Below are 16,039 nucleotides of genomic sequence, written 5' to 3' on the forward strand. Positions count from 1 at the left end.
GTTATATTGGGGAAACCTTTCCCTGGAGCAAAACTGGAAACTGCTAAACTTAAAGTGACTTTGTGGTAGTCCTTGGCTCCAGACTGCCAGGATACTTCTTTATCCGTTGCACTGCTTACACAGACCAAACCAAGACTTTCTAAGAGGACGTGATGAAAAGACAGAGGTCAGTTCTGTATCCTTGTCCAGGAACAGAATTGACAGAGCCTGTCTAACGCTGGAGCCAGTGCCTTGGAGTTTCTGGCGACCGACATCAGTCCTAAGGTAGCTGTGTTTGCGGTATCTTGTGTATTCTGTCAACGTTGTCTGCTTGACTTAGCTCTTGGCTGACCTTACCCCTCCCCCCCCCCAATATGCTGTACTTAATAAACTTACATCGGCTTCTGGAAGACCTCCAGGGTCCCAGCTATTACTGCTTTTGTCTTTATTTCCCATCTATTTCTCATCCTTGGCCCTTATTCCTGTTGGTTTGGGTCAACCCATCATCTGGACTTTAGTCTCATTCTGTGGTCTAGCAAATTGTTAGAACTCTGAAATCTCTCCTGGAGACAAGTTCTCCTTCTGGCTGGTGTCTTTTCCTTCTTCCAGCATGAGATTCCTGGAGAAATTAATTTCTTTGGAATCCATTGTTTCAGAGGTCTGATATATTGAGATTGAAGGGAAGTCAGGGCAGAAACTTGAGGCCAATGGCAAAATGGATTTGTATAGCTTGCTTTCCTTATAGTAGGCAGGACCTCCTGCCTAGCCCTTCCACATCAATCATTAATGAAGAAAATGCCCTGCAGACTTGCCTACAGGCAATCTGATGGAGGCATTTTCTCAATGGAGGTTCCTCTTCCTAGATGACTCTAGCTTGTGTTAATTCTAAGTTTGTGTAGAAAACCAACCAGGACACCTAAGGTCCCAGTGACAACCCTCAGCATGGTTCCACTAAAGTTCACTCTGGAGAGTGGAATGAGGTTTTGGACTTTCTTAGAGCATTAGGTGAGGGTGGTGCATTCCTGCTGAGCTCCTGGCCTGGCTCCAGAAAGTAGCACCTAGCCCTAATCCATCCTTTGTTTAACCAATACCTTTTGTTTCTCTTATCGCCCTATGTGAATCTTGTCAAAGTCTCCCAAGGATCAAAGGCCTATGCAAAACTTGATTCAGGAAACCTGGAAAGCCGTGGTACCTGAGAAATCAAGGAATTTACACTTGGCATTGTATCTTTGGGAGTTCCTTTCAGGTTGTTTTGAGCATACAGAAATTAACTGGCTAATAGAAAATAAAAATGCCCTGGGCTAAGGGAAAGTGCTTCAGTCCTTACAGGCTGGACCCTCCTGCAGCTGAGAAAGGCTAGATTCATTCTTTAAGGTGCCTCCGAATCTTCTTTCCACAGATCCACGTGAACCCCACACACCCATGCTGAGACAATCCTCAACAGGTGAGGGTTTACCTACAGAAATATGAGTGCCCCCACCCAACCAGCTGCATCTAGAAGGTCTTTACTTAGCAGGAATAAGAGGCCCCTCCCCTAGTCTTCCAGGCCTGACTATTCTGATGCCCCATGCAATTAAGGCGGAGCTGCATACAACTCCTCTCACCCCCTTTCCACCCTGTGGCTGGATGCAGACAGTCAACAAGCCCAGCTGGGATTATTCTTTTGCAAGGGGCTCAGCTGAACTCCCCAGGATGGCAGTTGTGTGGCTCCTAGGACAATGGATCACAACACAGGTGCTCCCTCTGCAACTCAGGCTGGCCTGGAGCTCACTGCATAGCCTAGGTTCATCTTGAATTCATGACAGTCCTGTCTTAGCCTCACAAGTTCTGAGATTGTGGCTTTTTAATATTTATTAGGACTTACGTGAGTGGAAGTGCCTAAAACATGCAGCCTGTTAGACCCTGGAGCTGGTGTTACAGACAGCTGTGAGACACCTGCTGTGGGTGCTGTGGGTGCTGTGGGTGCTGTGGGCAGAACTGGTCCTCTGCTAAAGGAGCAAGTGCTATTGTCCACACAGCCATCCACCCTGACTATGGCTTTGGATCACAGTTTTATACAAACCTGAAGACAGGAATGTGAAAGTATCCTGAACAATTAAATAGTTACATGCTTAAGGGCAGAAAGTGCTAAACTGAACTGTTTCCCATCAATGTACATAATTCTAAAAATTGGATGTGGGAAAGTTAGGAGTGTGGGTCAGTGGAAGCACACTTTTGTGGCAGAGTCTGAGGATCAATCCCTATCAAATAAAAGGTTTTTAAAAAGCATTACGTAACACCTTAGTAAACAGTGGAAGAATGCCAACACTGACTGCAGCTTCCAGCCTGTGGATGAGAACGAAAGCCAGACTTGGAGCCCTAACTGCACTGAGGCACCAGATCACAAATTCAGGACCTAAGCACAATGACTGAAACATGCAGAAGGAAAGCATAGGATGTGTCCTATGAGCCACAGAGGCTCTACGGTTCAGAAACAAAGCATGCAGGAAGGCAGGTGTGGAGTGTGTGCTTAGCATTCGGAGCCCTCCCGTCCCCAGACCATCTGCAAACTCCAGTGCTTGCCAACTCCTCATCTCAGGCTAGCGAAACCTGTCTAGGTGTGTGTGGGCGAAAGACCCTGGTTTCATCCTCAGTACTAAAAAGAAAATTATTCTTTTTTTCCAAGGAGACTTCACTACTTTCTTCCACAGATGTTTAGCTTTTTTAAAAACCTATCTCACTATGTCTAGCTTTAACTTAAAATACTGCTTGAGCCTCCCAAGTGGTGAAATCATAGGTATACCACACGTCCAGATGGCACAGAATTTCTCTGAAGTGTTTTCATGGGTTTGTTCAAACCATGGAGAACATCCTAATCACTGCCCAATCGTTTCTGAACCATCCCACCCCCTTTTAATGGAGCAGGAAGCTAAGACTTAAACACACCAATCATGGGAAAATGGTGGGGAGTCATTATTAAAGCCCTCAATGACATGAGTAGGAAGTGCTAGGTGAACTACACCATCCTTTAATTTTTCACAATGGACTTTTTTCTCAAGCCCATTTGCAAAGGTTTATTTATCAACACACCTTCTTCATTCTAGCTACTGCCCAAACCTCACACCATGTCAGCATCTATGGATGCATTTCTTTGCATCTTTCCGTCAGCAGTTACAGCAGAACCTTGAGGTTTCCTAGTGACTTTCCACCGAGGCTGGCCTGGAACTCAGGGATCTGCCTGCCTTGTGGTGAAAGCTTTTTAAAGCAATAAGAATTTCTTTGTTCCAAAAAGGTATTAACAGGTAGACTGAAATCCAGAGGGCATCAGTGTCATTACACAAGACCATATAAACATTGAGAGGAAGTCCATTAAAAATATTGTGACCAAGAAAATATTGCTTGCCTTTCAATAAATATAAGTAGCAAAAAAATTAAATATACTTAAAGGGCCATTTCACAAATACAAATTTCACATGTAAGGATCCCAGGGAAGGACACCTCTGAAGTCCTCACACAGGCCTGCTATGGAGCAGCTCTTCAGGCTGAGTCCATGTTGTACAAGTTGTTAAACTACTTTTCAGACACCCAGGCCACACCCAGGCCGCTTGGTCAGCCTGAGGTACAGGGGATGCACCTGTGTTCATGTCAGATCCACTCTCTTGCACCAGTGCCTTTTCCTGTTTCTCTGAATCCTTTCTTTCCTCCTGCCTTCTTGGCCCCTCTGCAGTCCTTTGTGTTCCCTCGGTTGAAGCCAACCCAAACGCTCAGCATTTCACCCCTGCCTGGGATTTCCCTTTGTACCCTACATCACAAATGTACTTCTAGTCAAAAGGGAACCATTATGCCACTGTAGGCAGGATCTACTTAAAGGGTATTCATAGGCAGGATCTTGGAAGATTTCTCATCAAAACAAGACCAAAAAAGTCCTATGACTGTGGTTCTGATAGTAAGAAACCTGTGAAAAGGTCATCTGCTAGGATGTGACGCTAGCATGCATCCAGCAGTTCCATCAGAAGGCTGCAGGCAGATACTCCACATTAAGCCAACACTCTAAGCATCGGCACTGACTGATATGCCCACTGTGAAATACTGCACGTGACACTTGTTCTTCCCTCTGTCCACAGGGAGCAAACTGCAAACACACGCAACCTGGGTCCCTTCAGATACTGGCCCAAGTCCAACCAGCATGGAAGCCGGACATACGAGGCACAGACTAGTCCAGTGTGGGTCCAGAGGTGGGGCTCGGGGCCCTGAGAAGAGCAGTCACAGCTCAACCACAGGTCCTGGAGGTGAGTGGGGCTGGCCTGGCATGTACAGCACAGGTGGGGAGCCCACACTGCTGGAAGGACTTCGGAAGTGGGCGTCCAAGGAGCTCGGGGTAAAGCCGATCACCACATCGCTCTGGGGCACTTCACCTTTCAGAAAGTCGTCATCTTCGTCCTCCACTAGCTCCTGTGTAGAGAACAGAGTGTTGAGGACATCACAGCGCTAGTCTGAAAAGTCTTCATGGCTGCCGAGGCGCCGTGACAGAAACGAGCCAGACCCACCAGCTGTCCTCCGACTTGGTGTACACACACAACTGGTTTGTTTTTAATTTTGTTTTCCAGTCTTTCAAGACAGGGTCTCTCTATTTAATCCTGACTGTCCTGGAACTCATTCTGTAGACCAGGCTGGCCTCAAACTCAGAGATCCTCCTGCCTCCGCCTCCTGCATGCTGGGATTAAAGGTGTGCACCACCATGCCTAGTCCTAAATTTTTTTTAAATTTATTTTATATATATGAGTATTTTGCCTCTGATGGTCAAAAGAGTGTGTCTGATCCTGTGGAACTAGAGTTACAGATGGTTGTGAGCTGCTAGGTGGGTGCTGGGAATTGAACCTGGGTCCTCTGGAAGAGTCTAAGTAAATGTTCTTAACTGATGACCCATCTCTCCAGGACCCCTAACTTTTTTTTTTTTTTTTTTTTAATGAAAAGCTTAAGAACTCCTTTCCGGAGCCAGAAAAATTACTCAGTAAACAGAGAGCAGACTCCATCCCCCAACACCCCGCACTGGGAAACAAAACAGCCGTCAAGTCCAGCCTAACGTGTGAGCTCCCAAATCAACAAGGACATGACCACGCTGAATGTGGGGTCAGAGCGCTGCAGACAGGAACAGCACCATTTCCTCTAGAGCAGGGATTCTCAAACTTCCTAATGCCTCGACCCTTTAATACAGTTCCTCACACTGGTGACCCCAACCATGAAATTATTTTTGTTGCTACTTCATAATTAATTTTGCTACTGTTATAAATCGTAATGTAAGTATCGGTGTTTTCCGATGGTCTTAGGTACCCCTGTGAAAGGATCATCTTGACTCCCAACAGGGTCACCCCCAATGGGGTCGTGACCCTATCACAACTCACAGGTTAAGAAGTACTGTCTTAGATCTAAATTCTTGTTGGGTAGGACCATGCTGGCTCCACATCAAGAAGCTTGAGGAATGACACAAGTCTGTGTATTCCTGAGGATCCCAAAACAGGAGCAGACTTTACAATGAGCTGAGTGACATTTGTGTTTGGTGGTAAATGAGCAAATAAATGAGGGCAGTGAAGCTCTGTTAGGATCTCATTCTGTTTGTTTTTAGACAGGGTCTCATTCTGTGGCCTCAGCAATCTGTAGCACCAGTCTCTGAAGTACTAGGATTACAGGCACAGCTATTCTCAGCTACTTTCCTTCTCAGCTCCTCCTTATATACTCCCAGACAGTCTCACTCTGTAGCCTCAGAACTCTTGATCCTCTGGCACTTAAGACAGCAGGTATGAGCGGACTGAAACCCCAGCTTTGCAGTGCTGGGGTGGAACCCAGGGCCTCAAGCATGCTAGTCAAGCGCTCTACCATTAAGCCACACTACAGCTGGCAAGCTTATTTCCAACCAATGTTTACCTCTCAAAGTCATTACAGACGGGGCTGGTAAAACAGCTCAGTCTCGATGAACTCGCTGCACAGTGTAAGGGTTTGACTCAGTCCCCAGTACTCATATTTCTAAGTCAGATAAGCTGCTGACAGTGGTGGCGCCCACCTCTAATCCCAGCATGTCGGAGGCGGAGGCAGGAGAATCTCTGAGTTTGAGGTTAGTCTAGTCTTCAGAATGAGTTCCAGGACAGACAGGGCGATACAAAGAAACCTTGTCCCCAAAACACCCAAACAAACAAACAAAATAATAAAAATAAAAATAAAGCTGGGTGGGGCTGGAGAGATAGCTCAGCGGTTAAGAGCACTGGCTGCTCTTCCAGAGGTCCTGAGTTCAATTCCCAACAACCACATGGTGGCTCACAACCATCTGTAATGAGATCTGGTGCCCTCTTCTGGCATGTAGATATACATGTAGTGTACTCATAAATAAAATAAACTTAAAAAAAAAGGCTGGGCATGGTACACACGCCTTTAATCCCAGCACTCAGGAGGCAGAGGTAGGTGCATCTCTGAGTTCGAAGCCAGGCTGGTCTATGAGTTCCAAGACAGCTAGGGCTATGCAAGGAAATCCTGTCTTGAAAAAAACCAAAATAAATAAATAAATAAATGGATGAATAAACAAACAAACAAAGTACAACATACACGTGGAACCTCGGCCTTGAGGAGGCAGAGACAGGCAGGTTCCCTGGGCTGGCCAGACTAGCCTACTTGGAAAACTCCAGTCAATCAAAGACCCTGTCTTACAAACTAAGGTGAGTAGCTCCTAAGGCCCAACACTAAGGCTAACTTCTGGTTTCCACACACATGCACACACCTGACCTCACACACATATACACAAACACATACAAAAAAAAGAACTGCCTAGTATGGTGGGAAACAGTACTCAGTGACAGGAAGGAAGGGCCTAGAACGTCATGAAACCCCCATGATAGAAATAAATGAAACAGAACCCCACAAATCGTCTCTATTACTAATAACATAACCAGGGCTTGGACTCAAGCAGCGTTTACAGTGTTTACTGTGGTCTGTAACTACATGAGACTTTCACCAAGTGCCTTCATCACAAATTTACCTTTTTAGAGGGTTTCTTAAATTCCTGTAGCTCTTCAGCACTCATGTCTTCCCAAATCTGATAAATAGGATCAATAAACTTCTTTGACCTGCCAACAAGGATGGCATTTCAAAGTAAATGACTATGTAGCCAACAATCCAACACCTTCGCTCTCTTCTCAGACCCACATGCCACAGCAGGAAGTGAGAACTAGAGCTGACGGGGCTGTGAGTCCTGAGGTTTCGTTCATTAGGGCTTCTTCCCCAGTCACACAGGGGAGCAGTTATCTTCTGTCCCTCAGACTCCAAGGGAAACTGCTTCTGACCCACTCAGTGACTGACAAGTTATCATATGTACAAACAGATTGATATTCTAGAACTTCTACAGGAATCTGCTAGACAGTAAGTCTAGAAAACCAACTCAGATGATATCAGCCATCTTGACTTATTAAGAGTACTAGCTGTTCTTACAAAGGATCCTACCTCTCTTCTATCTCCACAGGCATGAGGCAAGCACATGATACACATGTACACATGCAGGCAAAACACTCAAAAAACAAAAACAAACTTAAAAAGAAAAAAGAAAAGAAACTGCAGTTAGTCAAAATATACAAACACCAAGAATGGCCTGGTGGTTTTCTAGAACAACCTATCTAGATAAATCATAGGCACTGGGATGGATTTGGTCATTGGGAGAAAACTAAGAGGCCAAAAGCTGGCAGCACCCTCTCTATCCCAGGAACTCACCCGACAGCCTAATCAACTTAAACCAACCATTTGAAAGGAAAACAAAGGACAAAAAGATGAAAAAGGCCTCAGTACCCCTGGGCTTAGGGAAACATGAGCACAGCCATGATGTGCTTGTGAAGCAGTCTGGGGCCTGTGACATTCCTGCATTCACCATTAGCCAAATTAACAGTCAGGAAGCCCACGCAGGACAAAGCAACTCTCAATCCCAGCCTTGGGAAGAGTAAGTATGTCCCACAGAGTCAATTGAGAGGACCTACCTCTTAAGCACACAGGGGTCAAAGGGAAAAAAAGTGTCCAGTGGGTTGGTACAGGTCTGCACAGAATCTCCACCAGCTGTACTTCTAATAACAGGGAGCATCTGGCGATTGTTCCTCTCCATGATGGTGTAGCAGAACACGAGCTGGTACTTACTGTGGGACACACAACAAAGAAGATAAAACAAAACCGTGCTAGGGTCACCCTGTGGGTCGTGGTGTACAGATTACTGCTGTGATGCAGACACTGCTGGGTATAATGAGGACAACAAGAAACAGGACCACTTAGGGTGAGCACTCTGGGCCTGGGATCTGCATATCTGCTAAGGAGGAAGGAAACAGAACACCAAATCAGGCTGAGATTAATGTGTATTATGAAAAGCTAATATACTTGCAATGTTAAAGTACTCAGCACAATAGTAAGGTATCTATTTTCTGCTTTCAAAAAGAATTAGGACTCATGAAAAAAAAAAAAAATGACTCACTGTTTACTAGGGGCCAAGAGTAGATGCCAGTGGAGATATTCTGAATTTTACGGAAGGACCTGACTAAAGCTGACTTTTTTTTGAGGCAGGGTCTCATCCTATAGCCTTGGCAATCTTCTAGCCTCAGCCTCCAAGTATTAGCATTACAGGCATGAGCCACACACCAGCTCTTCTTCCCCATTCCTTCCTTTTATGTTCTCAGACAGGGTTTCACCATGTAGCAGACTGACCTCAAACTCTTGATTCTCTGGCCTTACCCTCCCAAGTGCTACGATGACAAGAATGAGCATGTTTTTCTTGTTTGTTTTTGGGTTTTTTTCTGCACAGTCCAGGGCCTCATGTACTCAAGCATGTCTACTGCTAAGCCACACAGTAGCTTACAAGCTCATTTCCAGCCAACTATGACTTCCCAGAAAAGGCATTACAGAAAGCATCTGATTACTTTTTAATTGGAACTGGTGAATGTAACTCAGTAAAGTATGAGAGCCTAAGCCATCCCCAGAGCCTGTATTTTAAAGAACGAGTGTAAGTGATGGCTCAATGATTCAGCACTGGCTTTTCTTCCAGAAGACACAGGTTTGATTCCCAGCATCCATATGGTGGCTCACAACTAACTATCTGAGACTCCAGTCTTATGAGATTGGACATTCTCTTCTGGCCTCTGGCACCAGGCACAAAGGTGCTGCACAGACACATGACATACTTGTAGGCAAAACACTCATGCACATAAAAATAAATACTTTTTAAAAAAATCCAGGTACAGGTAGGCATGGTGGCACACATAGGCAGATGTCTGTGAGTTCAAGGCCAGCCTGGTCTACAGAGCTAGTTCCAGGACAAACAAGACTACTCAGTAACCCTGTCTCAAAAAAACCAAACCAAACCAAAAACACAAAAAACAAAACAAAAAACCCCACCCAGGTGCCATGCATACTTTTAATCCTGGCACAGGGCGGAAGGAAACTGGGCTCACTGATGGCAGTGCTGTTCTTCAGCAAAAATTCACTTGAAGATTTTCATGAAATTCAAGTCAGTATCAATGAAAATCAAACATGGAAACACAATACAACCCAAAGATACACTGATTCCATATTTACATGCTGAAGAATGATAGGAGGAAAGTATTAAGCCTTTGTTTTCTGTAATTAAACCATTATATTCCTATAAAGGGAGAAAATTTGTGCATATAAAAAAAAAAAAAAAAAAAAAAAAAAAAAAAAAAAAAAACGCTGCCATTCATGCCATGCTAAAGTCCTAAGTCTGAGCCAGTGTCTGAGTGAGGTAGGGCACAGGCCGTGCAGAGCTCTGTGTTTAGAACTAATGGGTGATGATGTGCCACACACTTTCAGGAACACCTCAGATTCATTACTGTTTGATTCTGAATTCACTGTTTGTGGTTGTGTGTTCAGAAACTTTCTACTGTTGCCAAGTACTTCCTGAGAGCCACACTCAGTTATCTCAACCTTTAACCATCAAGCTCCCCTCCAATTTGTTTTGTTACTAATATGTATTTCCCTGAACTAAGTATCTGTGATTTATTTGTATCTCTCAGCTTACTAGTTTGCCTATTAAGTATTTCAGAGTGCCTAGGCCTCTCTGGATAAAAGTAGGCTTGACTCTCAGTGTCGCTGAAGAATAAAAGAGCTAAATGCAGTATTCTTTCAAGGAACAGCATTACTGGTTTCTTCATGTGTATTGCTCTCCAAAATGTACTGGAATTCTCTCAGTGACAGAGCGCATGGCAGCCAGCACAACAGTTCCACCCCTTGACTTTTTAAATATCCATAATGGAAATGGAAATGACTTACTTCGTGACAGCAGCAAAAAAATTAACCACCGATGGTAGGCATATCTTCAGAGGGTTCAGCTGGCTCAGCACGACACGCTCAAAGTTTAGACTCTGAAGATACCGTAAACCTTTGATTAAAAAAAAGGGGGAGGGCCGCTAAGATTATCTTTAAAAGCACAAAGTATTACACATTTAAAAACCAACTTAAGGACTCTGTGGTAGAATGTGTGCTTAGGATGGGCTTCAGCCCCAGAATGTCCCAAAATAAAGACATTATCAAGAAGTTATTTGTAGAAATACAGGAATAAAGTTCAAGCCAACTGCTGTCAATCAGTACAGCTTTTCTGAAGAAAGAAACCAAAGTTCCTGGCAGGTGAGGGATTACACAGTGTGTTGGTTAGAATAGGAATGGCCCCCCAAACTCATGTTGGAATCCTTGGCCCACAGGGAGTGACACCAGTAGGAGGTGTGGCCTTGTTTGGAGTGGGTGTGGCCTTGTTGGAGGAAGTGTGTCGCTGTGGGGCGGGCTTTGAGGTCTCATATGGTCAAGCTTTGCCCTGTGTGGCACACCGCCTCCTTCCGCTGCCTGCAGATCAAGATGTAGAACTCTCAGCTCTTTCTTCAGCACCTTGTCTGCCTGCATGCTGCCATGCTTCCCGTCTCTGAAACTGTATGCCAGTCCCAAATCAATGTTTTCCTTTTAATACTTTCTGTGGTCATGGTGTCTCTTCATAGCAACAGAAACCGTAACTAGACACATGACAACCTGGAATCAGTATCTGACAGCTCAGAGCAGACCAGGTGCATGAAGCAGACAAACCACAGAAGCTGAACTCCTAACAGGCAACAACAACAGACTGAGTTCAACTGTGTGTCTTAACAGTGCAGCCAAGCACCCATTCTTAGGCACGCGTTACTGTTTGTATTTTCTCCTCTCCCCATCAGTCCTTGTAACATAAGCCTCTCTCGCAGCTAATGAATTCCCTCTTACAATGGAATCCCGGCCCAGGATGGAGTAGAAGGGTTATGAATTAAAGCCAACCTGGGCTCCATATTGGAATCACCTCAAAAAAAATTTTTTTGATAAAGTACAGATATTTATTATTTTGCAGTAAACAGACCAATTTAATGTTTGTTTACATAGTAATTTTTGATATATGCTTTAATTTAAAAATTACACATGGGCTGGAGAGAGGTCCCAGTGATTAGAGCACTTATAGCTCTCTTACAAAGGACCTGGACTCAGTTCCAAGCACCCATATTGCAGCTCACAGCTGTCTGTGGCTCCAGTTCCAGGAGATCAGATGCCCTCTTCTGACCTCCATGGCACCAGGCACACACACGGTGCATATACATACATGCAGGCAAAACTCCCATATATGTTTTATAAAATGAATATATATCACATATATTACATGTGATATATTTAAGATATGTATATGTATATACATATATATTTATTTATTTAAAATCAAAGCCAGGTACAGTACACACCTATGATCCCAGCCTTGGAAGGCTGAGGCAAGAGGACCAATTCCAAAGTAGCTTGAACTACCAAGTGTGAACCTGACTCAAAACCATTTTAAAATGACAAGTAGATATGGCAGAGGCCTCATGGCCTATCTATGTAGACTACTGTTGCTCTTGTAGAGGACCTGGGTTCAGTTCCCAGCACCCACATAGTGGCTAACAACTGTTTAAAACTACAGTCACAAAGATCACAAAGTCACAAAGACACCTACTTCTGGTCTCTGAAGTCACTACATGCACATGGCACACAGACATGCATGCAGGTAAAATACCCATAAACATAAAATAAATTTTAAAAAGAAAGAAATAGATGTGTTAACTTGCAAAAAGTATTTCCTCTCTAATCACGATTCTTGGCCAGGGCTGGCGAATTGGCTTAGCAGATAAAAAGTGCATGCCACCAAACCTGACAACCAAGTTTGATTCCCCAGGACACACATATTGGAAGAGAACTGACTCCTGCAAGTTGTCCTCTGACCTCCACATCATGCAGTCATCATGCAGTGTGTGCGTGGAAGGTTGCGAACCACTGGACTAGGAGGAATTTCTCCTGTGGCAAAACAAGGCCACAAGAGCGGGAAGTGAAGAAGGAAGAGCTCAAACAAGCGGATCAAAGATACCCTTTGCTCTGACTCCTTTGCGGTGATTTCTCTAGTAGCTACCTAAACAATACGTAAACACCAGTGGGGAAAAATAAAAAGTGTTCATGCTTGAAGGAAACCCAGAGTCTTACACCGCAGTCTACCTCGCTCTCCCTTGCAGGTCCATGACGCCATGACTACACTGTGGCGGCAAACTCCCACCAACCCTTCTCCCACATTCACAATAAAGCATCAACCCAAGGCAAGCAGTACCGACCCAAAGGTCCAAATACAATGAGAAAACCCAGCCTGAACACATTATCTACCTTCCTTCAAGTTTCCACTCAAAAGCTGCTTGTGTCTAAAAACGAAAGTGTAGAATACAGCTTGGCAGGCTGAATAAAATGGTCCATGGAGTGCAACATCACAAAAAGCCTTTGTTCCTGAATCCTGGTTATTAAGATACATGTGCAGCCAGTTAACCAAAAGGTCCAGGCATGACTTTACAGTGCTGGAAAGAGAAAGAGTTGGTGTTATTGGCTTCATCAAAAAGCTAGAGACAGAAACACACACTTGTCTTTCACGATCCATTCATTATAAAGGCTCAAATACTACCCACGGGGTGGGATGTACATCAGTGGTAAGCAAGTGCTTAACATGCATGAGGTCCTGGGTTCCATCCCCAGCACCAAAACTAAACCCACCAAAAACTTTACCCGTGGGCAGAGAAAAGCAGAAGGAAAGGACAGGTGGTAGGAAATTGCCTTCCAATTTTTATTGTTTTTGAGTTTTTGTGGGGTTTGTTTTTTGTTGTCTCCCATCCCCACCCTAGACAGTATTTCTGTGTAGTTTTGGCTGTCCTGGACCTCGGTCTACAGACCAGACTGGCCTCGAACTCAGAGCTCACCTGCCTCTGCCTCCCCAGTACTGGGACTAAAGAATGCCTTCCAACTCTGTGAGGCAGCACTTACTTCTGCAGAGCAAGAGGCCTTAAGGATGTCCCAAGAAGCTAGGCACGGGAGCAAAGGCCTGTAACCCCGGCACTGAGCAAACTGAAGGCAGGTCTGGAGCTGAGGCCAACCTGGGTTCCAGAGCAAGACTTTGTCTCAAAAAACCAAAATGGAACAAAAAAGACAAAAATTCAGGGATGGAGCTGGGTTTTTCCAATTCAGCTGAGGTTTCCTGGCTTAGCTTCCAGCCTAATAGCAATGTGGCTAAAAGGATCAGGGCTCCTTCCCTTCTGGACTCAAAAGCTGGAACCACAAGACTTTTAGTTGACTGGGGGGTGGCTTAACAGTATCTTTGCCTGTATCTTGTGGAGCCCCTGATGAAACTGGCCCCTAGAGATGCCCTACATCACCTCTAAGTCTCAGTGCTGGGGGTTGAACCCGGGGCTTTGCATGTGCCAGATGTACTTTACCACTGAGCTCCATCCCACCCCCAATCACCTTCAAGGGGTTTTCTCCAGATCAAACAGACACAATTGATTTGGAAAGTAAATGAAAAACAACAAACCTACAAAAAGAATAAAAACAATATACAACACTGTGCCACCCATGAACAGAGACAGGCTTTCAGGTTCAACACACAAACAGATGCCTCATGTACCTTCTATTATCTAAAATGGAGACCTCTCCTTCTCAAACTGCTTTTTAGAAATAAAAACACCTTGCATTGTAGTGAACATTTTCCCCCTTGCTTTACAAAGACAGATCAAAAAATATAAGACCTATTTCTTTGACTTGAGACAATACTATAATCTTCCTAAAGCAAAACACTAAAAAGACATTTGGAAAATTAGGCTACTTACATAAGAGGAATGAATTTAGCTCTTGCCAAAAAGCTCCCAATGTAATTCGCAGCAGCTTGTCTGATGATGGCGGGGTTATTTGGATCCTGCAACTTTTTCCAGAGATGTTCCAAAAATGCTTCTGCAAATCCCTGTAACAAGAGAGGCTGCTAGCTTGATATTTCTTTTTTTTTTTTTTAAAGATTTATTTATTTATTTATTATGTATACAGTGTTCTGCCTCCATGTATGTCTACAGGCCAGAAGAGGGCACCAGATCTCATTACAGATGGTTGTGAGCCACCATGTGGGTGCTGGGAATTGAACTCAGGACCTCTGGAAGAGCAGTCAGTGCTCTTAACCTCTGAGCCATCTCTCCAGCCCCTAGCTTGATATTTCTAATGCTGAAAATATTCTGGCTCTCAGCACCCTGAAGGCGTTACCTAACAATGCAATTATACTGCTAAACAAAAAATAGAGGGTTTCTTATTTAAAAACAAAAACTCAGCAGATCCAGCTCTCCTCCTGGCCCTCATCGCTTTGTTTTAGCCACTGATGCATAGGAACACTCTCTACTTGGGAACCCAGTGGCCACACTAGGCTAGGGCTCAGGTAGGCTATTTCCATTCTCCTTGTCCTCCACTTCCATCTCTCCAGGCTCATCCCCAGTCCTGTAGCAGCCCTGCTTGCAGGGACTCCTCCTCCCTCCATCCGTTCTTAGGGAGCTCTGCCAAATCTTGGCATGCATGCAACTTTCCTTCTCCCTATGGACCTTCTCCACACACCACCCCCTTCTAACCCATCCCCATTCCTTTGTGTCAGCCCCCATACCTAGAAATACTTTAGATCCCAAAGGCCCCCCAGAGGCCATACATGGCAGGGTAGGTGAATCACACTGTGCTCCAATAAGATCTCTCCACTCTTACCCTCAGCCCAGTGACAATCTGCTTGCAGGAGTGCCCCGCCCCGTCCCCCACCTCCACCCACCTCCAGCTCTTGAGTCCACATCCAGGATCCCCTAGCCCTTTCATCTCTATCTCTCTTCAATTTTGTAGTTTAATGTAACCTACTTCCAAGATCCCCTGATCCTACTATACCTCCAGCTCCCTGTGGACTCCACTCCTAGGTGTGAATAGGATCTTCATCATAGGTCTTTCCTGAAGCCCCCCTCAGCCTTTTCTCCTAGCCTATCTCTATTCCTTTCTCTCTGCCACCCACCCACTTCCAGAAGCACTTACTACAAGACAACCCATGGCCATCACTTCCCTAAGATCCAGAGAAGGCAACAGAAACCAAGGAGTGAACACCCACTCAACAAAGACAAGACCAGATAGCAACACCAAGAATCTCCTCAATGATCCCAAACACCAGATGCCTAGACACCAGTGCAAAAACACAACCATTAGCAGCCAAGACAATACACCTCCACTAGAACCCAGTAGCCCTGCTAGGGTAGGCCCTGAGAAATGCAACACAGCTGAAGCACCAGACAAGGATTGAAAACAGCAATTATGAATGTGTTCAAGGACCTTAAAGACCTTATATATTTATTTATGAATAAATACCTTAATGAAGTCTGTGAAAATACAAACAGTGGAATGAAATAATGCAAACAGTTCAAGACATGAGTAGGAGAAAAAGCCAGGTAGTGTAGCACACACCTTTAATTACAGAAAAAAAACATCTTGGGTTAAGTCTAACCAAGCAAGTGAAAGACTTGTATGATAAAAGCTTTAAACAACTGAAGAAGATGGAAAGACCTCCCATGCTCATGATCAGCAGGATTCTATAGTGAAAACTTGCCAAACTACAAGAAGCAGCCTACAGATCCAACACAATCCCAATCAAAACTCCAACACAGTTCTTCACAGAACCTGAAACGACAATTGTCAGCTTCATATG

The 16,039-nt window shown here is 44.6% G+C and overlaps 1 protein-coding gene across 2 annotated transcripts in view; it reads right to left on the reverse strand.

Annotated features, from left to right (window-relative positions):
* Nucleotides 1-2,963: 2,963 nt before the first annotated feature.
* Rrn3 (RNA polymerase I transcription factor RRN3) overlaps nt 2,964-16,039 on the reverse strand; it is a 47,875-nt gene continuing 34,799 nt past the window's right edge. Inside the window, exons 13-18 of one of the 2 annotated variants that reach the window (XM_006983880.4) lie at nt 14,160-14,290; nt 12,676-12,860; nt 10,258-10,366; nt 7,968-8,120; nt 6,983-7,070; nt 2,964-4,410 (exon numbers count right to left, since the gene is read on the reverse strand). In XM_006983880.4, the coding sequence (XP_006983942.2) occupies nt 4,222-4,410; nt 6,983-7,070; nt 7,968-8,120; nt 10,258-10,366; nt 12,676-12,860; nt 14,160-14,290 (855 nt within the window). In that variant the 3' untranslated portion in view covers nt 2,964-4,221. The remainder of the gene's footprint in view (nt 4,411-6,982; nt 7,071-7,967; nt 8,121-10,257; nt 10,367-12,675; nt 12,861-14,159; nt 14,291-16,039) is intronic. The other variant, XM_076577819.1, reaches the window with a different exon arrangement.

This window comes from Peromyscus maniculatus, chromosome 8 (genome assembly GCF_049852395.1).
Source record: "Peromyscus maniculatus bairdii isolate BWxNUB_F1_BW_parent chromosome 8, HU_Pman_BW_mat_3.1, whole genome shotgun sequence".
Classification (NCBI taxonomy): Eukaryota; Metazoa; Chordata; class Mammalia; order Rodentia; family Cricetidae; genus Peromyscus; species Peromyscus maniculatus.